The sequence below is a fragment of the Mus caroli genome, unplaced genomic scaffold (genome assembly GCF_978045245.1).
Source record: "Mus caroli unplaced genomic scaffold, Mus_caroli_1 scaffold_13, whole genome shotgun sequence".
NCBI classification, from domain to species: domain Eukaryota; kingdom Metazoa; phylum Chordata; class Mammalia; order Rodentia; family Muridae; genus Mus; species Mus caroli.
The window spans coordinates 60,938,429-60,966,286 of NW_028227268.1; the positions used below are offsets into that span (position 1 = coordinate 60,938,429).

At 41.4% G+C, this 27,858-nt stretch overlaps 1 protein-coding gene across 8 annotated transcripts in view; it reads right to left on the reverse strand.

Moving 5' to 3' along the window:
• The window catches only part of Specc1 (sperm antigen with calponin homology and coiled-coil domains 1), a 263,508-nt gene that overhangs the window by 87,993 nt on the left and 147,657 nt on the right, over positions 1 to 27,858 (reverse strand). For all 8 annotated transcript variants that reach the window (XM_029483987.2, XM_085829940.1, XM_029483988.2 and 5 more), the window contains 3 exons: positions 12,663 to 14,245; positions 3,418 to 3,625; positions 142 to 215 (listed from right to left, as the gene is read on the reverse strand). In XM_029483987.2, the coding sequence (XP_029339847.1) occupies positions 142 to 215; positions 3,418 to 3,625; positions 12,663 to 14,245 (1,865 nt within the window). The remainder of the gene's footprint in view (positions 1 to 141; positions 216 to 3,417; positions 3,626 to 12,662; positions 14,246 to 27,858) is intronic.

Genomic DNA, 27,858 nt, shown 5'->3' on the forward strand with positions numbered 1-27,858 from the left:
GTATGGCACAGGTTATAGCTTGGAGATGTTCTGGGAAAAGCTGGCTGGAGAGTGAACCAGAGTACCTTCCCAAAATTTCTAACCTAAGACAGGAATACTGCCCAGTAAGATGGTAGAGGAAACTCCTGGTCTGCAGCTTACCTTTATCTGTTTTGTTAGCGTCTTTAATTGCCGCTCTAGGTCTGACTTCTGCTCCTCCAGCTTGATCACACTGCCTAAAAGGAAATGAGTTAGACAGAGTTACAAAGATGAAAGGCTCCTGCACAAGGTAAACTGAGACAGCAGGCTTAAAACCCATCCCACTACAGTAAGTTATGTTGTAAGGACTCTAACGACAGAACTAGAAGCAGTCCTCCAGGACAGGAAACCAGATGACGTGACAGTGGTTCTTACTTGGGTTATAACCCAGAAGGTTAGTTGTACATGCTCTCGTGCAGCCCTATGGAGGAGGCTTCAACAATCATGGGAAGTACACCCTTGCCTTGGGCCTCCCTGCCAGTCCACAACCTTCCTGAACAGTCTTTATCATTGAGATTCAGATGGCTTTGGTGTAAAGGTAGATTCTCCTGATTATGACTCCTGTGACTTTGAAACGAGCCTCTAGGATCACCACTCTTAGCCACAGGTAACTCTCAGAACCATGTATGGCAGATATGCAAGCATAAGCTCTAGACCCGCGGGCCCAGAATCCCTGACAACAGCCAGGATCTGGGCCCTCATAGATGAGAACAACTCCAAGGTGGCACACCCACCTCTTCCTAATTAAGAACCAATTCTATCCCTTGTTCTCCCTGCCTCCAGTTCTCTCTACATTGCAACCAGAGCCATTTAGATTTAAGTATCAATATGTTAATCACCAAGCAAAAATTCCTAGTAGTTGTCTATTAAGGATATGAATCAAATCAGGCATAGTGGTACATACTTTTAATCCTAGTACCTGAGTCACAAAGTGACTTTGTCAAAAAATAAAAAAAAAAGGAAGTGAGGAAGGAGGGGAGGGGAGGGGAGGTTGAGGAGGATATGAATCAAATCTCCAGGGAAGGTTAGAATGCACACAGTTACATCCTGCCCCAGAGGTTGTTCTGACTGACTCAGCTTGTGGGGCCTGGGGATTTGCGTTTAGGGTCAATGTCACAGAGTAAGAAGCCCCCTCCTTTATTTCTTCTTGTTTTGTTTGTCTTTCAAGAAGTTCATGGCAGGAAGGGATTAATCTAAGGCTGGTTTTGAGTGTCCCTGTCTTCCTGACACAAATATACTTTAATAATACCTTAATATCTCTGTCAGGAGTTTAAGAGCTTCTCAGAAGACGGTCTGTGTTATTTTCAGTCTCAGATATATTATGATATAATCACTAGATTCAGGCCTGAAATTTGCTCTGGACATTAATTATACACTTGTTTTCTTGGTGTGTCTGGGCTGATTTTTAGGGATTTAGGGACAATACAACCTCCACTGTGCCAAATCACAAAGCAAAACAAAACAGGGCTTGTCCCCTTTGACCTTGTTCTTTACAAAGAGGGTGCTATGTTTGGAGACAGGCCATGGCCAGATATTTAATTGCATTCTCAAGAAGTGCTATTGAACCTGGGTAACACTGAGTGTCACTGCTCTACAGTCCATGACAAAGGCAATGAACAACGGGCACTGTCACTCTGGTATTAGTCAATTAATCCAGCCACAGAGCACACAATCAGCTCCCCTCATAGAAACCACTGTGCTCAATCAACAAGGACTACTGAGCTGTTGCTCCCCAGGGAACAGGGTTGGATTCCTATAGGCTTCTGGTCACAGTTTTCACCATCTAAAATGCTATTTGCACACCAGAATCCCTGTTCCATATGCATCAGGAGGCCTTTTTTTTCCTCTCTACTTTTTGCAATACTGAATTGGTATTTTAAACAATTTTCTGTAGCTTTCTGACCTATGCAACCTTTCTTGCCTGAAAGCATCCTTTCCCTTATGCCTAATCAGTGTATAATGAATGACAGGATTTAATGTTCTGTTGGCCCTGGGCTAGGTTACAGCGAATTCGTTTTGTCTCTGGCATTGGGACACTATTGTCCAGGACACTGTCAACTACAGATCTTCATTCCATGAATCTCTAAAGTTCCTTGCTTTCCCATCCTTTTCATAGCTTCAACATCAGTGAAGATGGATCATTGTGCATAACCGGCATCTCCCCAGCACTTTTCAAAGAAGCCTAATGTCTAACACACCTATTTCTGTAGATACCAGCACAGCCTTCTGCACCTAGGGACAGTAGAAAGCACTTCAGCATCATATCTGGGAGCATTTCAAATAAAAATCATGAAAAAAAGTACGAGTGTTTTCTTTTGTTTTTAATTAGGATTATATGTTTAAAAAACACCACTTGCAGGTTGGAGAGACAGCTCAGTGGTTAAAACACACACTATCAAGCCTGGTGACTGAGTTTGATTCCTGGGAACCATGTGGTAGAAGGAAAGAAACAATACCCACAAGCTGTCCTCCCACCTCCACACCCAAAATAAATAAAAGGTAAAAAAAAAAACAAATATTTTTAAAGAAAAAAGAGATCCTTGTACACAGCATCATAGTTCAGACCAGAAAGTAGAGGTGTCTTGAGCTTAATCTCTTCGAAGAACAGAGGTTTTCCTGACTTTTCTCTGACTTTTCACCTCTTTCCATTTCTTTCCCAAACCAGAAAGGTGTTGTGAGCACCAAGGCTGGCTGTACAGACGGAAAACTTCTCAGGCAACTAAGCTCATCTTAGTAGTACCCCGTGCCCTACAAATCTTTGTTTTTAAAGTCCTTTGTTACAAAAGCAAAAATTAATAGGTATGATATTTGATAAGGCTGACTTAGACAAAATAAATGAAGTTTAATCTCTTAAAAAATGTCTTTCCCGATTCAAGGGAGTGAGTTCCTAAAGCCATATACTGATGTGTCTTTGGAAACCAAGCAGCTAACATCTGTGAGAGATCCCATATCCTGCCATCAATGGGAACACGCTGGACTTGAGCACAGGCACAATGGTTTGCTTCACTCTGAGTAGACAGATCACTTAGCTCTCATCCATCAGACAGTGCAGGCAACACACTGTTGATACAAAGGCAGTAAATAATTTACTCTCAAACCCTGAAGGCCATCCGTAGGGGAAAACGCCTCCCACAGTCACAGCAGAATTCAAAGTCGGCTTGGTTGTCTAGAGGTGGAGGCTGCAGGAAGCTGCACAGGTAGGTACATCTAACCCTTCCCAAATGCACTGCCTCTTTCAAGAGTTGTGGTCTTCTCGGAGATTAATGCTTGTTTCTTAAGTGCTGTTCTCTTAGGGAGTTGACACAGGGCTCACAAGACAGGCTCCTCTGACACCCTGGCCACCAAACATCCTTAGAAACCCCTTTGTTGCCGCCCCCTTTTCAGGCTGACGCCACTTACCTTCCAGCTCACTGATGAGCTGGTTATTGTGTAACTTGACGGCGCGATGCTGCTCCACCTGGTCTTCCAATTCAAATATGGTCTCTTTCATGTCTTTGATTTCTGCGTCACTTTCTGAAGCTTTCTCTTGTAATTTTAGGCTGGTTCTGCTCAGCTGTTCTGCTTGATGATCACAGACTTCTTTCAGGTAAGAATAATCTTTCTCCATCTAGAGAAAAAGGGATATTGTGTCAGTTTAACAGGAAAAAACCAAAAACAAAAAACCACTCTCACAGGTCGGTAGAAGACTTGCTGGATGCCCTGGCATACGCCACTCCTTGCTGTTCTTTAGTCTGGGCACAGCCAAGGCTATAAATGTTAAAAGATGCACAATGTGTCCAAAGGGCTGGATTCTGTGCCCCTTTTTATAAGCAGAAAGCAAGGGACTCCTCGTACAGGCAACTCTTTCCCTTCCCAGGGCAGAACAGGGAAGCACGAAAACCTGGCCACTCTTCGCATTCTCTGCAGAGCAGCGCCCTCTGCTGGTGAGATTCAATATTCCTGAAACCTGAGCTACAGACAGATCTCAACCTTCTTTGGAAGAATAAAACGTGTAACATAAAAATCTGAATGTTCTGGAAACAGAAAATACTCTCACTAATTTCACCTGCTCAACTTTAATTACACACATAGAAACAAGATAATGATGCACTTGAGCTTAACAAATTTTTCCATATTTGCTGAATCTTTTAATTCAATAAAATGTGTTAATGGCTCAACTTTTCTTTCCATTTCAGCAAGTAACAGACAGACATTGTTCTAAAGTTGGTGTGCGGTTACTCCATGAAGAGTTTCCCATGCTTATTACATATGTGTATAAGTACTTGATAATATATAGGATTGAACAGGTATTATAAAACTTTACACAACTGGCTGTATGTGTGTGGTGATTTGGAAGTATTACACTGCAGGGTGTAATCTGCCTTTGTCTTATACTGACAATGTTAGGACATGCAGATGGATACACATTACAACAGATTATGTGTGTGTGTGCAAGTATCTTCACATGTATGTGGGCAAGTGTGTGGGTGCATGTGTTTGTACAAATGAATGGTGGTCAGTTTGACATCAGTGTTTTCCTTGATCACTCTCCATGATAGATACAGAGGTAAGATCTCTCACTTGAACTCAGAGCTTTTTTATTCAGCTAGTCTAACTAGTTGGTTTGCTATGGGAAGTTCCTGTCTTTACCTCTTGAGTACTAAGATTATAGGCAAGCTATCATGTCTACCCTGCATTTACCTGGGTGCTAGGGATTCAAATTCTGGTCCTCATAGTTACACATGCCCACATACATGTGAAAATGCATCTACCACACATACAAATAACCTGTTGTAATATGTATCAACCTGAATTTAAAATTATGTTAAAATAGTATAAAAGCATTGTCTAATACATAGAATCATCCACTGAGCCATCTACTAGTTGGCACTACATTATTTTAATTACCTGGAAATCCACTGCCTGTAAACCCCACTTTATTATTATTTTTAAAATGCTACAATAAACACTGCCCCTTTTCTTTAGCAATTTAACTGACATTAATAAATAGGTAGGTATTTTCCAGGCAACATAAACTTGATATGCAATAGATTTCTTTCTATTTTTTTTTAAGTGTGGGGACTTTGCATCTAATATTTTTTTCCCAGTTGCAGTTCTGGCTGGGGAGGCTATAGGAATAGGGATCTGGTCGACTTTATTCACAACAGTACACAGAACCCTCTCTCTGCACATGCACAGTGCTAGGCACGGAGAAAGGACTTAATGGGCATGTAATGAATGGATGAATAAAACAGTACAAGGTGATCCTGTGATGTTTTCCACTTGGTAGGTGGGACAGATGGACAGGTGAATGGATGGATGGATGGATGAGAATATGAGGAACAACCTCAGGACCAACAAAGATCATTTAGCCCGAGCTAAGGGTCTGCACTGATACTTAGAAGTCATACTTCAGTTACAAAAGCCTGCGGCTCTGCACTGTGCATACCGCTGCAGGCTGCTATCAAAACTGAAAGCTGCGGAAGTATACCAAAATGGCGAAGGGCACAGAATCTGAAACTAAATGCCAAGATTTAAATTCCAATTCTACCAAATCAAGATTTGTGGGGTTTTATTTTATTTTATTTTACTTTATTTTATGATTGCTATTTCGAAAGAGTCTCTATGTAACTTAAGCTGGTTAAGTACTCAAAACTGAAGTTCTGCTTCAGCCCCCTAGTCCCGGGATTACAGTGTGCGGCACCATACATAGTTGAACCTTGTATTCTTTTAATTCCTTTGCCTCAGTTTCCTTATTTGAACAATGGAGGTTTAATGCTGCACCATACATAGTTGAACCTTGTATTCTTTTAATTCCTTTGCCTCAGTTTCCTTATTTGAACAATGGAGGTTTAATGAAATAATGTATTTACAGTTCATTAGTGACTAGTACAGTTTAACTTTGCCTTATATAGTAACCACTCAATAAAAGCTACTTCCTTCTTCCAGAATAGCCTTATGTCTTATGCATAAGTAAGACATAATAATGTGCAGGGCGTGGTGGCGCACGCCTTTAATCCCAGCACTTGGGAGGCAGAGGCAGGCGGATTTCTGAGTTCAAGGCCAGCCTGGTCTACAAAGTGAGTTCCAGGACAGCCAGGGCTACACAGAGAGACCCTGTCTCGAAAAACCTGAATAAATAAATAAATAAATAAATAAATAAATAAATAAATAAATAAATAAATAAAAAGACATAATAATGTGAATCACAGTAAATATAGGTCTATTTAACCACGAGAGTTGGCTGGTGGAAAGTCTTCTATCTTATCACGATTACTTCATAATACATAGAAAATGACTTTTTTAAAAGATGAGACACATTCTATTTTTTTTTCTTTTTTAAAAGATTTACAGATGATTGTGGTACACTGTGTAGGAGCTGGGAACCAAACCCAGGTATTCTGGAAGAGCTTAGCCACTGAGTCATCTCTCCAGCCCTGAAGCCCTACATTTTGGATTTTAGAAAGCTAATGTCTGAAAGGCAGCCTTGGAAGGTAAACTTTGAGTCTTATGGGCTCATGGCTGGACTCCTCAGGCAGAAGCATGTCACCTGGAACCCAGAAACATGCACAGGACTCGCAGGGACTACTAAGGGCACAGAGTAAAACTGGGCACTATCATGAGGAAAGCGGCCAAGCATCCTGAATGAGGCCTCTGAGTGCATCTGAGACTGATGACCCTCAGAGACTCTGGTTTTATTTCCTATACATCATGATCATGAACACCAAGGAGTGGCATGTATGGGGAGGGGACAGAAGTGCAGAGAGTCAGAGCTGATGAGCCTACAAATCATATCTTGCTCCATATCTACCTAGTCCTGGCTGTCCTGGAGCTCACTATTTAGACCTGGCAGACCCACTTGCCTCTACCTCCAAAGGGCAGGGCTTAAAGGCCTGTGCCACTACACTCAGTCAAAAACCTTTGCTTTTTTAAAAGAGTAGGTTTACCATTTCATCTCATAGGGACAACGTTATTATTTTCAGGTTATATTTGTTTTATAAATTAACAAACATATATAGGGAAATTATTGAAAAAGAAGAATGTGGGCTGGAGACATGGCCCAGAGCACATGCAGTTCTTCCAAAGAACCTGATTTTGGTCCCCAGAACCCACACTGGGTGGCAACTCCAGCTCCAATGATCTGATGCCCTATTCTGGCCTCCACAGGTACATTCACACAGTGGCATATCCACACACAAACACAAATAAAGAATTTTAGAAAATTCAGCAAACCAAACAGCAGAGAACAAAGCCCTGTATTTATGACCACCGGAGTTCTAAAATGCCCTTTTTGTGATCCTAGCCTTTCTGCTGCCTAGCAATGCAAACTTTGAGTTTAGTTTTTCTAATTTGGGAATTCAAGTTTCAGACATCCAAACTTGGTTTTTGGTGATTCCTTTGAAAAACAGAAGTCACTTCCAAGGTAGGCAAGCATCTTTCATCTTTGAAAACTATTTAGTCAGATTCAAACAGATCACCACAATTTCTCAGTAAGAGGACATCAAGAGTCCTCCCTGATTCACCAACAACGACTAAACCTAGGTAGTGACCTAGTAAGCTGTGGTCAGACCAGGCTGGAATCTTAGCAAATGTCACCACTTTCTCCAAGCTCTGGGACATTTTTGAACTTGGGGAAAAAGTTCTGTTGCAGGTCAGTTTCCTTGGAGAAGGACATGTGCACATAGGAAATATTTTGAGGAGTGCTCATTAATCTCAGTGTGGGAAAGCTATGAAGCAGTGGAATTGTGACACTATCTCATGATGGCATCCACTGACCCTTCTGGGAGAGGGCCACACCTAGCATTCCCTTTATACCGACCCAGCTATAAAGGCCCTGGTCTCTATTTTCTCAATGAATTAGCCATATGAAACACTACCCAGAGAGGGCCATCTTGGAAGGGGCTCCAGTTAGGTTTGTCACTTCCTCAATAGTGGAGTAAAAGAGAGTGGGAGCCTGGGTGGAGACGTGAGAAGGTTGTGTTACCATATACATATCTGGAATCTCTCCCACAGGAGAGACAGGGATAAATAACTGGTTGTGATGGCGTTAGAACTGGGTGACTGGATTATGTGGAATAATGATTTTTGTAAGATGAATCCATACAGTCTCCTTTATTTTATCATGATGAATTAGCACTATGGGCATCAAGCTGGAGATCAACTATGAATCAAGCCCTTATCATAGCGCAAACTGGCCCCAGGACAGAGAATGCAGAATAAAGCAGATAAGGAAACAAACCTATGGCCAATATAATATTATCACCAATACATAAGGAAGCAAAAATCCATTACATTAAGAGTAAAAGCATGGTGTGAGTTGAAAATGGAGTCTAAATATTTTAGTTTACAGCTGGATTTAGTAGGTTCTGATGGCAAAGACAGCATCTTGAAAAATGACTCTGCCTTTGAGAAATCATTTCATATTCTATTCAAAATAATCACACACAAATTACAGAGCAGGACAGGATTAGAGCTAGGCCACTGCAATAAATTCTAGTAACACTGAAGTTGTGTCAAGAGTTCTATCAGAAATGAGCACATGGAGGAGGTGCTGCCCAGAGGAGGAGGTCTGGCTCATAAAACTGCTGCTTCTTGTGTCCAGATGTCAGCTCGGAGGCTTTGTTTTGGCAGCATCAATGATGAGCCCAGGGCCTTGCCATGTACAGCCAGAGGAGTTGGCCACTCTACTAAACTTGGTTATAATAATGTCCATTAAGTAATTTTGAATACTAAAAACTAAAAAAAACAAACAAAAGAACTAAACTAAACTAAAAAAAATTAGAACAGGGAACAAAGAAGTTACAAGTTTTTCCTACCCTTTTCTCTTCTTTAAAAATTATTTCATTTTTATATGGAAGAGTATTTAACCTGTATATATGTCTATGTACCATGAGCATGCCTACAACCCACAGCGGCTAAAAGTTCTCAGACCTGTGAGAACTGAAGTTACAGACAGTCGTAAGGGCCATGTGGATGCTGGGAATTGAACCCAGGTCTTCTGGAAGAGCAACCAGTGCTCCTAACCACTGAACCCTCGGGCTAGTCCTCTCCTACCCTCTGCAGCAGTGCCTCCTCCAATCAAGTTTAACTTTATAAACCTCAGAATGTGCATCAGGTCATTACTATTAGATACATTTTTACTGTTTCTAAACGGAAAGAGGGGCAGAGAGAAGCACAGGTCTTGACACAGGAGGCTCTTTGGCCTAGAAGCTGAGCAGCCATCAACATGAGGTCAGTGACTGTAGGGACAAGAGCAGAAGAAAGCCTTGGTGAGTGTCTGAAGATTGTTCCTGCTCCCAGATAGCTCTCCTCATGTTTGGATTCTATGTGCTTTCTCAGGAAACAGCACAACCACCTTTACAGCCATTCAGGCCTAGGTCTGTGCAGGCAATGAATAGCTCCTTCTGCAATCCCCAATAACCAATCAATACTCAGCAAACCCTACTGGGCCCAACTCCTAGTCATCTCAATGTCTCTCCATTCCTCGTCCTCCCAGCCCAGCCTAGTCAGCCCTTGGCTTTCTCATCTGTGGCCAGATAATCTTTCTCAACTATAAATGTATCACCATCACCATCACCATCACCATCACCAGATTTTCTAGACAGGGTTTCTCTGTGTAGCCCTGGCTGTCCTGGAACTCACTCTGTAGACCAGACTGGCGTCCCATTCAAAGATTTGCCTGCCTCTGTCTCCCAAGTGCTGAGATTAAAGGTGTGTATCACCACCACACAACTTTTTTTTTCTTTTTTCCATAATTAATTTTTAAAATTCTACAGATCAGACCATTATCAAGACAACACAGGGTAAAGACACCTACAACTAACCTGACCTGAGTTTGGTTCAGAGAACCTGCATGGGGACACAAACTCTGACCTCTACATGTAAGCTGTGACACATGTATCCAAAGCAAAGTAAATTAAAAATATTTTAAAAAGAAAAACAAAACAAAACAAAACCAACTAAATGGATTTCACAAAATCAAAATGGAAAAGTGTGGGCTTCAAAAGACAATGAAAAATAACCTTAATGTTTAACTAATCACATATGCAAAAGGCAGCTGTACAGTGCACTATTAGCCAGGAAGAAGGTATGAAGTTGAGACACATATCATCCATGGATTTACCTTGGGGAAAAACAAACAAACAAACACACACCATGCTAAGTGAAGAAAGCCAGAGACAAAAGGCCAGTGATGAACGATTACTTGGAATGCTGGCAGAGTCAAACCTAAAGATCCAGAAAGCAGATTACTGACTGCGGAGGTTAGGAGGGACATGAGCTCAGGAGTTACCTGCTAATAGGTTCAAAGTTTCCTCTTGGGGCGATAAGAGCTGTCAATCAGCCTGTGGTGATCACTGCACAGCCACATGAACATACTAGACAGCTCTGATTCGTTCACTTTGGCATTATAGCTCAATAAACTTTTAAATCCCTTCCCCTCCTCTCTTTTTTCCCTTTTTCATTCCTCTCCTCCCTCTCTTTCTTCCCGGACGTTTTTGGGACAGAGTCACTATTTAGCTGGCATCAAATACATAATCTCCCTGCCTCAACCAACCAAGTACTTGGGATTACAGGTGGGTACCATCACGCCTAGCCAAAACCACTTTCCTGATGGTTCTCTCTCCTTCCTTCCTTCCTTCCTTCCTTCCTTCCTTCCTTCCTTCCTTCCATTTTCTTTTCCTTTTCCTTTTCCTTTTTCTTTTTCTGCAAAGCTGTTGACCTTATCATAAGGGAGTAAAGTTCTCCTAATTATAAGGCTTTGCTTTCTCTGAACCAAAGGTTGTTGGTTTTAACATCAGTTAACGTGTTGTTCTGAACACGTTAACTGTTCAGTTAACGTGTTCCTGCTCAACTTTGATTTTAAAAGGTAGTACAAGTCCATGATTAAGAATGCCTATAATACATATGGTTCGATCTTTGAACACTGGCTCCAGAAATTGACAAATTAGACTAATAATTGTTTTCTGCTTTGGTCTGCACAATTGGAAAAAAAAAAGATAGGGCTGGAGAGATGGTTCAGGGTTAAGAGCACTTGCAGCTCTTCTAGAGTACCTGGGTTTGGTTCCCAGCACCCACATCAAGGAAGCTCATAACAGTATCACTCCAGTTCCAGGAGATCTGACCCCTCTGGTTTCCAAAGACACCTACACTCACATGCATAGACGACATACACCTACATATAATTAAAAACAATAAAAATCTTTTAAAAGAAATGCTTAATATTGTGTCAACAGTAAAAGCTGAAGCTTAATGATCTAGAGTTTCTGGGACAGAAATCAGAAACAGGGACAATGCAGCTCCCTTAATGTCCAAGCTCAGAGCTGATATCAGTCATTCTGCTCTTTAGTGTATGCTATGCCCTGAGTGTCAGCAGCACAGCATCTAGCCACTGTTGATCAGTCCTCAGCAGCCAGAACTAAGCTTGGGACCTCTCTGAAGTCTCCCAGCAGTAAGGCACTTGCCCCGGTAGGCAGCCCCTCTGCAGGCCTACTGAACTTCACCGGTAATGCTTGCACTGCAGTACTTGCACATTTATGCTCGCAGCATAAACTGCTTTTTTGAATCACTGACAGCCATCAAATAAAGGGGGAGGATGCTTTCACACACACACACCCACCCCGCAGTTTCCCAAGTCACAGATCCAGAGCTGGAAAGACAGGAGTAAGGAGCCAGCCTGCACGCTGTGAGGCAGACGACTATCACACAGTAACCACCAATCATCCTGTATCACACAACAACATTCCAGCCAAATCAAAGAGTTATTCTAAAAATGAAAGTCATGACCACTTATTTAATCTTGGGCTCTAAGCTAAAAAAAAAATTCAGGAAATGATTAACAGACTTGAATGACATAATTTAGTACTAAGTTTTGGCAAGGGCTCAAGGATGCAAGTACTCTCATGAACTGGTGGGAACAAATTGGCATATTATTTCTGGCAGGCAGTTTGGCTAAATGTGCTGAAAGTCTTTAAAATGTTTATACTCTTTGACTCACTAAGTCAACGTCTAGGAATTTCTCCTGAAGAAATAATCAGAGATATATAAAAATTTACTTTTAATATTCTAAGACAAGAAAGAACATAAACAACCAATAATACACACATAGCAATAACAGTGGACTGGTGAGTATAAGCATGATAAGTACTAGCTGGCATTGGAAGCAACATTTTAAAAAGCCACTGCTAGAATATGCTCACAAAGTATTAAATGTATCAAAAAGTCCATCAATGTATACAGGATGGTTCTAAATTGTATTTTATCCTATTTTTGTGTGGAGCTAGGGATCAAATCTAAAGTCTCAAGGAGGCTATGAAAGTATTCTACCACCAAGACACAGGTCACCCCTGACGGTCTTTGTCACTACACCATATCATCACTACACCATATCATCACTACACCATATCATCTGATGTAATTTACAGTATTCCCACTAATCTTTTATCTATCTGTACAGAAATCTGGGTGGGTTTTTTTGTTTTGTTTTGTGTTTTGTTTTGTTTTAAAATTTGGAATCCCCAGAGCTAACCTGCCTAAATTCTAATAGATTTCCAAATCAGAAGGCTTAGATTCACAAATACAGTTGAATAATTGATTCTCTTTGGTTCACAATGTTAAGGTCTCGAAGAGAAATGTCAACAAATACTAGTTGAGAACTGTCTTCTTACCTTAGCTAGCAGGCTGGAAACATGTTTAATTTCACCATTTGCCTTTAGCAATTCTTGTCTGAGCTCTGTGCAAGACAGCTGCAACTGATCTTTCTCAGCTCGAGCCACTTTCAGCATCTCCTGAACCTCGAAGTTCTCTGCTGTTTGCCCCACAGTACTGCTGGCCTCTATGGCTTTTTGCTTATCAGCCTCCAAAAGAGCCTTCAAGGACCCATTCTCCATTTTCAAGCCTTCCAAGGTAACTCGACATTCCTCCAGAGTCTTGGCCATCACACTATTATTACACCGCTCGTGTTCTAGGAACCCATTCAGCTTCTCATTTTCTTCCTTCAGGTGCTTAATCATGTCTATAGCGCCTTGGTTTTCTTCCTCAACCTTCCGTAGGCTACAGGTCAGCTGCTGCTGAATGTTGAGCAGCTTCTCTCTTTCAAAGCGGCTCTTCTCGAGAATATCCGTGCACTTCTGCTCCAGCTCAAGGATCTTCCCTCCCTGGGCACTGGGTTCCTCATTCTTCACTCGCTCCTGTAAAAGGTTGATCAGCTTCTCATTTTCCTGACTCAGCTGTTCTGCCCTCTCTCGGTGCTGGTGGAAGGAGGTCTCCAGAATGGTCTTCTCATCCACTAGCTTCTCGTTCTCGGCTGTCAGTTCCTGCACCATCTGCTGCTGGTCTGATAATTCCTGCAGAGTAGCCTGCAGCTCTTCTGCAGTGCTGTGCTGATTCTCCTCCATCTTCTGTATCTTCTCGGTGAGAGACGCCAAGGACAGCTCACTTGCATTGTTTGGGGAGCTCCCAGTAGGGGAGCCCTTGGAGCTCTTAAAAGGGTTGCTAGTGGCTGACAGGGGCCGAGATGGGGTGTCTGCAGTGATATGCTCAAAATCTGAGGCGTCCGGTGACAGAGAGGCTTTGGTGACATCACTGCTTGAAGACCCTGATGTCCGCAAGGCACTCCCATGTGTGCTTCTTCTGTACTCATCCGTTTCACTAGACAACTCATTTCCAACTGGGCTTCCAAAACTGGACTCGTGGGTTATAGATGTTGGGCAGCTGCTGTCACCAGTGTGACTTGCTGCCCCTTCTGAATTTGGTGACTGCTCAAGGTAAGTCAGTTTCTCCTTCAAGGCCCTGTTTTCTTCCTCTAGGTCAGCGAGCTCTTTCTGAAAGGTCTTGTTCTTCTCCTCCAGGGTTCTTATCAAAGGCTCTGCATCACTTTCTGGGGCTGATGATCCCTCTGCACTTGGGTCTGAAGCATTGGTATCCTCAGTGCTCAGGGCCCACCTCTCTTTGCATTTTTTTAGTTCACTTCGAAGCCTGCTGATTTCACTGTCTTTGGTTTTGGCTTCTGCCAGAAGTTCTCGTACCTGGGACTCGAGCACAGCCTTCTCTGCACCTTCATGCTCTTGCTTAGGTTTTGCAGGGGTGGTCCTCAGGTGCTTGGTAGGAGTGGGATTGCAGGAAGAAGTTGGACTGGAGCCCAACTTCTTTGAGCTGGAGGGACCACGTGGCACAGACCTCTCTCTGGAGATAGTTACTGAGAGTTCCCGTGGAGCTGGAATGCCTGTCCGTTTAGTTGTTGGAATAGTCCCTAAAGACAAAAGATGAAAAAAAAATGAAACAAAAAAGAAAGAAAAAAAATTTTATAATTAAACTCAAATGTCTTCCATATATGGCATAGATGATGCTATGGCTGTCACCCTTCATCCAATTCTTCCTCCTCTAGGTATCTTCTCAGTAAGAGCAGCAAGGACAACTCATTTGCATTGTTTGGGGAGTTCCCAGTAGGGGAGCCCTTGGAGTTCTTAAAAGGGTTGCTAGTGACTGACAGGGGCGGAGATGGGGTGTCTGCAGTGATATGCTCAAAATCTGTTTTGAATAGGGTTTCTGTACCTCTTCCCATGGGCTTGAGGAAAGCAGACTCTTAGCCAGAACAATCCTATCCCCTGAGAACTCATAACTGAATTAAGATCTATGGACACGACCGAAAACCCAAAGTTGCCACACCAGGCTGGGGACTCAGAATGGAGAACTGCTTAACTCTCCCCAGAGAAGCTTCTTCTTGTAGTGGGTGGTAATTAACAGAGCTCTGCAGCTAGATAGTGCCCAGAGAGTGAGCAGCTTTGAAGCACTCAGCCCTATAAGGTATGTCTTTATCAAACCCCTCCCTTCAAAGCTGAGACGTATGTGGAAGAGGAGGTAGAAAGATCTTAATAGCCCGAAGTGGTGGATAACTCCAAGAAAAAGGTCTTTCCATACAGAACAGGACTGATAGACATATGAACCCATAGATACTGTGACAGCATGTCCTGCACAGACTCAAACCAGACCAAAGCCCAGCACTGAGACAAAAAAGTGGGCACAAAGTCCCACCCCCTAACCAAGAAACTATTTGCAATGGGAAAGAAAAAATGGCAGTTTTCTCCAATGTAATGTCACAGGGCATGACAATCACATTCCAGGACAGGCTCCATGCCCATGAATAGTTGGCCCAAACAAAATAAACTCCATATTTTTTCATACACATTATCTTTAGTTATTATTGACTTTTTTAAAATTTTGCTTATCTATTATGATTTCCACTTTTGTTTTTGTTTTGTTTTGTTTCATTTTGTTTGGAGAGGGATCTAAGAAGAGCTAGAGAGGGTAAAGAATATGATCAAATTATTCTGTATGAAAAATACTTTCATATAATTTTTAAAAAGATCTATAGATACTAGAAAAAATGGAGTAGAGTGCAAGAGTGGGCTGCTAACTATCACTAGCATGGCAAGAAAAGCAACAGCTGGCAACCACGCTGCTGTCCTGTGAGGAAGGTAAGGCTTGATCTGTGGTACAGAAAGAAGAAAACCAACTTCTTAATAGCATCGTATCAACCCTGGAGCTTGGCCTATTGCTGGACTTGCAGTGACAGCAGCTGATTTACACATTTCCTATAGGTTACTCTGAATCTATAACCTACAGCTTAATACAGCTATACAGATAATGTTGAGAACTAAATAAAATACAAGTTTATTTTCATTTCCCAATAACATATTTTAACTGAGTGCAACTTTGAGATAAGAGGGGCTTGGGATATAGCTGATATTTTCCAGTATATCTAGGGCCCTAGATTCCACCTTCAATGAGGAAGAGCAGGTGAAGGCAGGGAAGCCTCTAAGGAGGAATGAGAAAACAAAGTTGGTACTTGGGAGGCAGATGCAGGCTGATCTCTTACCTCAAGGTAAGCCTGGTATACAAAGTGAGTTCCAGGAGCCAGGGCTATACAGAAAAACACTGTCTCAAAAAAAAAAACAAAAAACAAAAACAAACAAAAAAAAACAAAACAAAAACAAGCAAACAAACAAAAACAAAACAAACAAAAAGAAATAAGAACAAAGAAAAAAACAGAATTGGTGTGTTCCTTTGTATTCATAGAGAAACAAGAACAAATGGGATAAGGATGAGGAATAGCTAGAAATGTTAAAGAAATGGGTAAAACAGGGAAATGATATAAAATTTAGAATATTATGAGAAATGTAAGTATGTTTTTTTTCATTTTACTATATTATAGATAAGATTTTACTATATTATAGATACATTTTAAGGTAAAAACATTTTAAAGCTTACACAGAAGCCGGGAGTTGGTGGTGCATGCCTTTAATTCCAACACTTGGGAGGCAGAGGCAAGTGAATTTCTGTGAGTTGGGGCCAGCCTGGTCTACAAAGCAAGTTCCCGGACAGCCAGAGCTACAAGGAAAAAGCCTGTCCGGAAAAGCAAAACAAAACAAAAGGGTTCATACAGGGATCACAGAGAAATGAAAACTCTGGGCTTAAACTTACTTAAAAACTGAAAAGACTGATGAGTATGGCCTGTAGCCTGTTCTCTAGTCAGGAAGGATCCTGGAGATGGTCTATTGCTCCCTCTCTTAAGTGTAGGAAAGGGATGTAGAATGCACCCTAGACTGGTCACAGTCTAGTGTTAAGAGATTCTGAGTCCAACCTGGCCAAGACTGCCAAAAGAGGGAGCAGGAGCTGACCTCAACACAGCAATGACAATGGGCAGCAACAGCAGCTACTGGGAAGTCCTGCAGAAGCTCGGCCACATGACTATATAGAGATGCTGGTTCTTTAATTTTAAAGTATGTTAGAGGTGGAGAGATGGGTGAGCACTTGTTGCTCTTGCAGAGGATCCAGGTTCAGCTCACAATACCCACATGATGGCTCACAACTATCTGTAACTCCAGTTCCAGGGCATCTGACACCCTCTTCTAACTTCTGCAGGCAGACCACTAGGCCCTCGTGTGATGCACATTCATGAACATAAAATGAATATATCTTAAAAAAAAAATGTGTTCCTCAGACACTGAATACTGTGGCAGACTTCTAAAAGTTGAACACATCTAGTTACCTTGCTTGCACCACACTAAATTACTCAATAAAGAAAAGGTTTAATTATTCTTATAAAATGAAGATTGCAACCACTCAGCAATAAAATGTTTTTGTAACACCAATCCTCTAGAATGAAGTCATCTTGGAGAGGACCAGGCTGAAGACCGGATGATCACTGATGCTTCATAGTTACCATGTCCATCCAACAGGCAAACCTGCAGATCTAGGATTATCATGGCAGCATCTGCCATTCCTCAAATATCACTTAAATGAGGCTCCTCTTCCTTCCTCTCTCCACTCTCTTTCCACCTTTAGTCATTTGTTGCTTTTTCCATCCTTTTGCTGCCAAGGTTTGGTCTGTTCTCCTTATAATTATTACCTGTGCCTTGTATAAACCACTCAGAATGTTTTTAACAGCAAACCAAAGTTTATTTATGAAATACTCCAATGTGTTGTGAAACATACAGTACAGATATTTGTTGCATCTATTTTTTTCTTTGTTAAAACTAGACTGCTCATTCTCTAAGGCTTTCTGCATCTCTGTATCTTATGCATTCTGTCTGACTTTCATTATATTTAAGCTCTCCTCCTCTTTTCTTTTTGCAACCAACCAGTTGGCCAGTAAATCTTATAACCGTTTTAGAAATGTTCCTGTGTTTGTTTTGGCCTGAACCTTGAATATTCTATCTAAATTTCTGAGACCACTTTTTCTCAGGTTTTCCTGATTCCAGCCACCTATACGTACCTCTGGGACAAACTGAACAATCGGTTAAGCAATTTATCCTTATTTCTGTCACAGAATCTATGTTTTTTGTTTTTTTGTTTTTCCAGATAGGATCTCACTATGTACCCCTGGATTGCTAGAACTCTCCACATTACCCAGGCTGGCCCCAAACTCATCTTCCTGTCTCTGCCTCCCCAGTTTTGGGATTAAAGGCATATGCCATCACACCGGTCACAATCTGTTTCTTATCCAAGACTATGTGAACATCAGACTTCTTGTCCTAACCATGGTACTCAGCCTTGTTCACTTCTCCTTGACTCTCAACACACCCAGGAAACACTAGTCAATATTCTCAATGTTATACATGGGCAAGGACTTTCCAGTGCAGCTTCTTTTGGGTACCAACACTCCCCACAGCAGTCCCTCATCCATACTCAGTAAACCCAATAAACTCATTGGTTCTCTAGGGTTAACTTTAATGAAACTGAACGTTGGTTTGTCATTGGAGCCTTTTGGGAGTGGACACATGTTGCTTAGCTCCTCCCCTGCTTGGGAGAAATTTGTTTTTACAAGGAATAGTAGATTCACTTGTTAAAGCTATTACGTCTTGTGGTATTCAGAATGGGAACCAGTAGATAAAATGTTAGAAGGATGTAAAAATAGAAATTGTTTTACTAAAAAGGAATTTACACACACACACACACACGCATGTGTGTGTGTGTGTATATATGTGTAATATATATGTGTATATATGTGTAATATATATGTGTGTGTGTGAAAATTAAGATGATTGTATGTTTCCAGAATGAAAACTATAATGCTTACACAAATTATGAAAGTCTAAGTAAGTTATTTAAAGTACATAAGGAATGAAACTTAGAGATGCTATATATGATTATTAAAATTTCAAAGATCAACAATTATAAGGACTGGCTAAAATTTGTATATCTAATCAGAGTTTATTAAGAAATGGTTAGTTATTGAAATATATTCAGTAGTTAAAAGTACCAGACTGGTATAACTGACCTTCTGGCTGTTCAGTAACCAGTCTTGGAGGATATGCTAATGTTGACAGAGGGACTAAAAAAGGAGAACCAGTTCCCCTTGCTCCCAAGGTCAAGGAGGTCCTGGGGGACTCTGAGCCATCTCTTGAAATGTCCTGTAACTGTAGAACCATTTATTCTCTTGTTCAGGGAAGCTTTGCACTCTAACCAGCATCAAGTCTACAAAGAGGAAGGTCAACATGGAGGAAATTTTTCCTCACTGCCTACAAGGAAAGCCACAGTCAGGTCAAGCAAGGCTTTTGACTTCTCCTCACCAATATGGAGCAACTGGTAAAGAAAGGTTAGAGGGGGTGAATGCTCCTCTTAAGCCAAGTGACCTCTGAGGATTAAATCCTAAACTGGCCTTGACAGTCTGAAAAGGAAAATTGATTTTGACCATGTGCATGGCCTTAAACACTCAGCAGTAAAGAATGACTAAAGACTATGAAGACCGGTAATAGTCCCCAAACACAAGATATAGATTTACATGAGAAGTTATTTAGACAACTATATCTCACTAATTATTTGCTTCTTGATTTAAAAACAAATAAAAACAAACAAACAAACAAAAATATTGTTCAGATATAAGACCAGACCGAGGCTCACTGCAGGACCTGTCTATAGTCAAGGAAGACTGCTTCACTACTGTTTACAATTTATAGTCTGGTCCCAGTTCAAGCCCGAGCCTGCTTCTGCTTCCCATCTGACACTGTTATGTAACTAGCTCCTGCATCAAGGTGCGAGTCCCAACCACTATGCCTTCCCTGCCATGGAACTATGGGATAATGGTAAACCCTGCCCCTCAGTTCTTCTCCTAGGAAGTTGGTCAAGGTGGTAAGAAAAGTGACTTAATAGAAAAGTGGTGTTGAGAAGGACGCCATTTGTACGATAAACCTGACCACATCGTTTGAAAGCTTTTAGAACTGGTTTGTGGAAGAGTTTGGAATGGCAGGCTAATGAGAAGCTTTAGGATCCAGTCACCGATTAATGGATGATTTTTTTTTTTTTTTTTTTTGGTTTTTCGAGACAGGGTTTCTCTGTGTAGCCCTGGCTGTCCTGGAACTCACTCTGTAGACCAGGCTGGCCTCGAACTCAGAAATCCGCCTGCCTCTGCCTCCCAAGTGCTGGGATTAAAGGCGTGCGCCACCAACGCCCGGCTAATGGATGATTTTAATGGAAGTTTAGATGACCAATATCTAAAGAAATGCAGAGAGTAAACTATTTCATGTTTCAGAGGCAAACATGGATTCTGTTAGGACCTGGGCTAGAAACCATTCCATTCTGGCAAACAAGTTGACTGCATTCTGCCTGAGTCCTGCAAATTTGAGTAAAACTGAATTCAAAATGTATAAACTAATTTGTTTGGTGGGAGATATTTTCAGAGAGCATAGCATTCAAACTATGAGCTACTGCTCACTGCATTTACCCAGAAGTGTAGTGAGTAGAAAATAGAGAGGAAAGGACTGAAGGAACAGGAAGGCTATAGACAAAGAGGATATCTTGTTTAAGGTAAAGTACCTTTGTGCTGGGACAAAAGGGGAGGAGCCTGACCTCACCCATTGAGAGCTCTAGGGAATAATGTAAATTCATTTTAGAGTGTCTGGAAAAAGCCTTCAGAATACCTTGGTGAAAAATGGCTGTCTGGGGAAGTGTTTCAGCAGGTTGAGTCATGAAGGCAGAGTCTACTGAGAACCCAGGGAGTCAGGCTACATCCTAAGCTTTAAGGAGAACTTGCCATTATCCAAGTGGTGCTGGTTTTGCATGCAAAATGCAAGAACGAGGCTTCTGTTGAGGTTGCAGGAAGCTGCTGAGGAGGATAATGTGCAGCAGGGTCAGATCCCCTTCATGGAGATGGGAACAGGCTGTGAGTGACGCTGGGAAAGTGGAGCTAAAGCCACACAAGTTGGTGCAAATTCCAGGATGTTGTAAATGCCATGAATGTGGGAAATTTACCAAGGAAAGCCAGATTAGGAGAGAGGCCACATATCCCCGCCCCAGCAGACTTGAAGAGATGGAGCCCCAAGGATGCCATTACAAATCCCAGATGCGGGGGCTAAGGGCACCAACTGCTCTTCCAGAGGTCCTGAGTTCAATTTCCAGCAACCACATTATGGCTCACAATCATCTGTAATGGCCATCCGATGCCATCTTCTGATGTGTCTGAAGACAGTGACAGTGTACCCACATATATTAAATAAATATGGCCGGAGCCATATTACAGATGGTTGTGAGCCACCGTGTGGTTGCTGGGAATTGAACTCAGGACCTCTGGAAGAGCAGTCAGTGCTCCTAATCACTGAGCCATCTCTCCAGCCTGAGAGGGAGCTTCTTTTACAGAACATCTAATTGTATGAAGAAAATGCAAAAAAATTAAAATAAAACAAAAATAGTGAAAGTCCAACAATCTATAACCTATAACTTCATCCTGTATGGAAAAAGAAATACAGAGTCACTTTACAACTAAATATGTAGTCATACTACATAAACTACCTATACACAGAACATGGGAGACTAATTCCAAAATTATTTGAATAGTATCCTGTTTAAAGGTGAAAAAGTTAAAAAACAGATGAAGAAATTGAGACACAGATAACAAAGTATAAAGAGCTGGGGGGCAAACAGGATAGCAGCATTAACATTTATCCTGGCCTTACTAATACAAAGAAAACTACATACAGTTGATACAACTAGAAATAAAAATGTAATGCGTTATTAAAAGTAACAACAGGGGCTGGAGAGATGGCTCAGTGGTTAAGAGCACTGACTACTCTTCCAGAGGTCCTGAGTTCAATTCCCAGCAACCACATGGTGGCTCACAACTATCAGTAATGGAATCCAATGCCCTCTTCCAGTATGTCTGATGACAGCTACAGTGTACTCATATAAAATAAATAAATAAATCTTTTTTAAAAAGTAACAACAAAGGCAAAAAACAGTGAAGTACAAAGAGTTAAATCCTCATAACAAGAAAAAAACTATAAATGTTAGAGTTTAAAAAACTCTTAACAATAGCAATGTCAAGAGAAGATCAGCCACAGCCAGAGATAATATTTGCAAATGACATCTGATAAAGAACTGTTATTCACAGTAAATAAATAATTCTCGAAGCTTAATAATGAGAAAATGGCTGCTTACAATACACAGAAGTTCTGAATAGATACCTCATCAAACAAGATACACAGGTGGAAAACAGGCATCTGAAAGGTTCTACAGAGCATGGTCAATGGACAGCAGACTACAACAGTGAAAGCTGAGCATGGGTGCTCACATCTATGATCTCAGCAACTGGGGTGCTGACACAGGATGCCTGCCAAGTGTTTGAAGATAGCCTGGAGTACATGTGAGACCCTGCCTTAAAAGTAAAACAAAAAACCCAAACAACAGTGTGATGCCATTATAAACATATCACAATGTTTTCACAATCTCAGTGAAAGCAGCAAACGTGGCAAGGGTATATGTCTTAGTTTCTTTTCTGTTACGATGATAAAACATCCTGATGAAAAGCACTTAAAGGAGAAGGGTTTTTTTTTCGCTCACAACTATAGTTTACAGTCCATCCTTGTGGGGAAGCCAAGACAGGAACTTGAAATAGCTAGTCATATCCACAGTCAAGAGCAGCAAGAATGATTGATGCCTCCTGGTGTTCAGCCCCTCTCTGCACTTATACACCAAGACTCAACCCGAGAACACTGGAACACAATAAAAACAACCCCCATAAACCCAGTTGAGCTAGACAATTCTTCATTAGACTCTATGGTTATTTGTTTATTTTTTGAGACAGAGTTTCTCTGTGTAATAAGCCTTGGCTATCCTGGATTTGCTTTGTAGACCAGGCTTGCCTTGAACTCACAGAGATCCACCTGCTTCTGCCTCCTGAGTACTGGGATTAAAGGATGGCCTTTAATTGTCTTTAGTACCTCCCAGTACTCAGGAGGCAGGGACAAGCAGATCCCCATGAGTTCGAGGTTAGCCTGGACTACAGAGGGAGTTCCAGGACAATCAAGGCTATATTTGATTACAAGAGAAACTCTGTCATGGGGGAAGGGGCAGAGGGCAGGGTGTGTGTGGGGGGCTCTCTTCTTAGGTGATTCTAGACTGTGTTAGTTGACAAAAGTAACCATCACAGCGTGGAAACAACAGAAACTCTCATTGCTGGTGGAACTTAAATGTTATAGTAATAGCGAAAGATATTTCAGTCGTTTTTTACACACCGTATTAAACCAAATACTTACTGACCCAAGAATATACTCCTTGTTTAAGCAAATAAACTGAAATGTTAAACCCACACAAAAACTCATTCAACAGCAGTCCTCAACCTGTGAGTCAAAACCCCTTTCAGGGGCAAACGACCACCAGAAAACACAAATACTTAAATTACAATTTGTAAAAGCAGCAAAATTACAGTTATGAAGTAGCAACAAAAATAATCTTATGGCTGGGGGTCACCACAACATGAGGAACTGTATTAAAGGGTCACAGCATTGGGAAGGTTGAGAATCACTGTCATATCAAAATATCCTTAGTGGGCCACTGTATGTTATGGAACACTACATAATGCTTTTTTTAAAAAAAGTGCCACTGAGCTATGTTAGTCAGCTGTCACTGTAACAAATTCCTAAGGTAATCAACTTATTAGAATATGAGAGTTATTCTGGCTTAGCTTTTGAAGTTCAGACTATGAGAGGTTAGCCCCACTGGATTTTGCCTTATGTAACCATATACATCTCAGGCAAAACATTCACTTTACAGCCAGAAACAAGTGGGAAGGGCTGGAGAGCAGAGTCTCACAATTCCCTTCAGGGCTCACCCTATGACCTAAAGGTCTCCTGTCGGGCCCTGCCCTTCAGTTTCCATCACCACTCTGCTAAGCTTGGGATTGGGCCTTTAATGTGGAACTTTAGGGAACACTTATCCAAACATGTAACCGAAGTTAAGAAAAGACATGGGAGAACTTGTAAGGACACATTAGTGAGTAAATGGAGCTGATCTGGTAAGGCTGTGTTCTATTTGGTTGCCATATTTGGCATTCCAGAAAACACAAAACTACTACAGCAGGGGAAAAAAAAACCCCAGTTAGGGCTTAGGAGAAGGGACAAATAGGCAAAATACAGAAACTGTTCTGCATGATACTAAAATAGTGGATATATGTTATTCTATATTTGTCCAAGAATATACATCACCCAGGTTGAACTCCGGTATAAACTATAGGACTCTGAGTGATACTGATGACCAAGTTACCTAACTCAAACTCACCAGTCTGGTGAGGGCTGTTGATAATGGGTGACTGTATACATATGGGAGCAGGAGGTGTCATGCTTAAAACCCATCTAGAATATAAAATGTATATGCACACATTTATTTATTGCATTATTTATGGTAAAGAGGACACACATATTCCACAGCACATATGTGGAGGTCAAAAGCACAAATGTTAGGAGTTGATTCTCTCCTTCAACTAAGACTTAAAAGGGTGAGAGTGTGTATCAAGGATCAAACTCAGGTCACCAGGCTTGGTGGCAAGGGTCCTTCCTCAGAGCCATCTCTCTGGCCTTCTGTGTATATATTTTAAATGGCAGTGATAAGCATAATCAAATAGTTGCCTCTGAGAAGGATAAGACATGAAAGAGTAAGGCAGTTCTGCTCTGGATTCTCATTAGCTCCTGCCCTCTGTCATTCCACCCTGTGCATATACCACCTGTGCAATCAAAGTAAAAAAAGCAATGTGTGCACCGAATCCAGTGTGAAGGCAGGCAATCAAGTTTTACAGGCAGCACTGAGCCTTTGGACTTAGAGCAAATGAGATTTAAAAAAAAAAAAAAAAAAGAGGCCGAGACAATTCAGCAGACACTCTGCTATAAGGAACTTTGTGTTATCTATCACCTTTTGGCCCCACCTTAACTGTGTAAGAAGGGTTTTTCCAGGTCTGGGCTGCCTTTCAGGAGTCTTGGTGTAGTGCTTTTGAGAAATACACATTCTCCAGCTAAAGTCAGTAGAAACCACTTTGAAAATCAAACAGAAGGAAAAACAGAAGAGTTCTACATCTGCCTCATGGTGGTAGCACACACCTTTAATCCGAGCACTTGGGAGGCAGAGGCAGGCAAATCTCTAAGAGTTGGAGGTCAGCCTGGTCTACAGAGAGTTGGAGGACAGCCTTGGAGAGTTACACAGAAAAATCCTGTCTGAGGGAAGCAGAGAGTTCTACATTCATCCAAAAGAGCTGAGTTACTTGCTCACATTGTTAAAAGCAAAGAGTAGCTTCAGTGTTTCGAGACGTTTGTGTAAAAAGATAACTGAATCATTTTTAAGAAAGCAAAATTAATGTCACTCATTTTTACATAGGAATTTGTGTTAGAATTTAAAACACTTGTAGATCTACAGCCTCCTCTTTCCTAAATGCTCACTCTATACCATGGCCACCATGAACAACAAACACTCCAGAAGAGGGGGGCCATACAGCTTCTGAACAAAAGACCCCTAACACTCAGAAGGGGGCTCCAGCCTGAAGAGGACACAGTGACTGCTCTGTGCTGGGTTGCAGCATGACACAGGAGGACACAAAGCAGCAGTGTGTGAGGAAAGATAATGCTATGGTCTGGCCACTCTCGTAGGCAGCCCACACACTGGCCGCTCTTACTCATCTCCAGAAGCCAAAATGCAACATGGCTCTCAACAAGCAGCTTCCAATGTGCCAAAGTCTGACAAGTGCAAAGCAGGCAGAGATGCCTTGTTTCCTCTGGAGCCAAAGTGGCCAGAGGGGCGCCTAGCCCCAGAACTCACTCTGCAAATTTCAGCCTTCCCTGAGCACTGTGTAGGCCAATGAAATCCTCATTGCCAGACTCCAAAGTTTGGCATCTCTGAACAGAAATCCCTCAGCATTGTGTAAAGATAAATCACATGGTCTCTAGGCAGCAAACACCAAGAATAAGGGACTGTGTGTTTGGAGGTGGGGGATACGTTAGTGAATGAAAAGATCTCCTTCTCCACATGCAGCCTTGCTTCAAGGAGAGATGGGAAAGGCATGACCCTCAGTTTTGTGATGTTGCATGCAAGTCAGAGCTTACTAGTATAGATCACAATCGAGTTCTATGCTGGCTCACAGTAGAGCTATGTATATCAAAATCACCATGAACTACATTCCCTGTTTAGTTTTTCAGAGCATTCTCTCTCTCTCTTTCTCTCTCTCTCTCTCTCTCTCTCTCTCTCTCTCTCTCTCTCACACACACACACACACACACACACACACACACTTACTTGAGGTTCATAAAATCAAATGACACAAGGTCATCTTTTGGTTTGTTTTTGTTTTGAGGCAGGATCTTGTTAAATTGTCCAGGTTGACCCTAACACTTGTACGTAAGTACAATCCCCCTGCCTCAGCTTTCCCAGCAGCTGTGATTACAGACATGTACTACTATTCTCAGTTTTTTCAAAAAATGTTTTTAGCATCATCTAACAGATAATAAAACTGAAGATCTAAGAGGTTTCACCATTTGCCAAAGAGTCACATAGTAAATCTTCTGATACCTAAGAAAATATTAAATCATGTTAGTTTAGAACTAGAAAAAAAAAAGAAATGCTGTAGCCCCATTTTTCATATCAATTCATGTAACTTCTGGTGTTTGCTGAATCCTCATGTTCCAGTCACCAATGAGTACTTTGAGTGAAAGAGAACCCCGGCCCAGGCTCATCCAGAGCTGACCAGCTCACAGTTGGACATGCCTTCTTCATCTGAAGCTGCAATCTGTCTTCTCTATCACAGTACACAGTGGTTCCAAGTTCTTGGTGAAAAAATAAAGAATAAAGAATTCTGCACAAAGAATAGACTGACTGCCTCTTCTGTATAACCTCTGGGTTTACAGGACAGTTTGGTTTCTTGCTGATCCTCCATTCTTCAGTCAAAGCAAAGCATTCCCAAGTCTCCCTAAAAAGGCCTTACAGCACTCAAGGTTAGTTTACACAACAAACTGCCTAGAGATTTTTTAATTTGCCAAAAATCACTCCAAAACTACCTAGAACCTTAGAATGCTTCTGATAGAGTTTGAGTTAGAAATCTTTTACAACAGAAACTGTAACTCAAGCTTGCAACAACACAAAGAAAAGGTTTTAGCTGGTAAAACTGAGAGTCTAGCACCAGGACAACTTGAGACTGCTCTCTCTCTCTCTCTTGCTCTTGCCCCCCTCCCTCAGTCATCTCTGTCAGAATACTACCTATCCTCATAGCAGAGATGTGGTTTTAGAAGTACTTGGTCCCACGCATCATAACCCATCAAACCCATGGAGCAAAGGTGTCTCCTCAAGTTCTACCAACTCACTCTCTGGACCTGAGACATTCTTTAAACAATTAATACTGAGGTCAATGTTTCAATGTTACCTACTGAAAGGAGAAAAACCATGAGTTATCCATGGGAAGAGAGTGAGGTAGAAGCCAGGAAATCAAACAAGTATTCAAATGAAGTCTGACCAAAACTAAGTCAGTTCTCTATTATAGTACACTAACAGTAATATGGCAGATAGGAAATGGAACACTAGTGTCCCCTAGTCTCCCTTGAGCCATGGGGACCTTTGGCAGATGACTGAAGCCACAGATACTGAACCCTATCTATGCTTCCCCCACCCCACCCCAACCCCAGATCACCATAAGTATAAAGTCCTATAATAGAGTTTAATTTGTAAATTATGCATATAAGAGACTAACAATAATAAAATAAAACAACTATGACAATACACTGTAATAAAAGTTAAGCGAATGTGGTTACTTTTACAAACTCTTATAATAACCAAATTATGATACAGGGAGATGAAGGATGTAAACACTGAAACAGCACTGGGCTGCTAGATAAGGGTTATGTCAACACCCTCAGAAGTCTAAAATCAATCTGACAATCAAGATGTACACTAAGTGACTAATGGGAGGATAGGTTGAGCAGCATGGCTAACGGGATGATTAACATCCAGGCTCAATAGAGTAAGATAATGGGAAATACCACGGTGAGCAACTAAAACTTATGGGGTTTTTTTCTGTGATTTTCAAGAGTATTTTTTGGACCAAAATTGACCATAAATTAA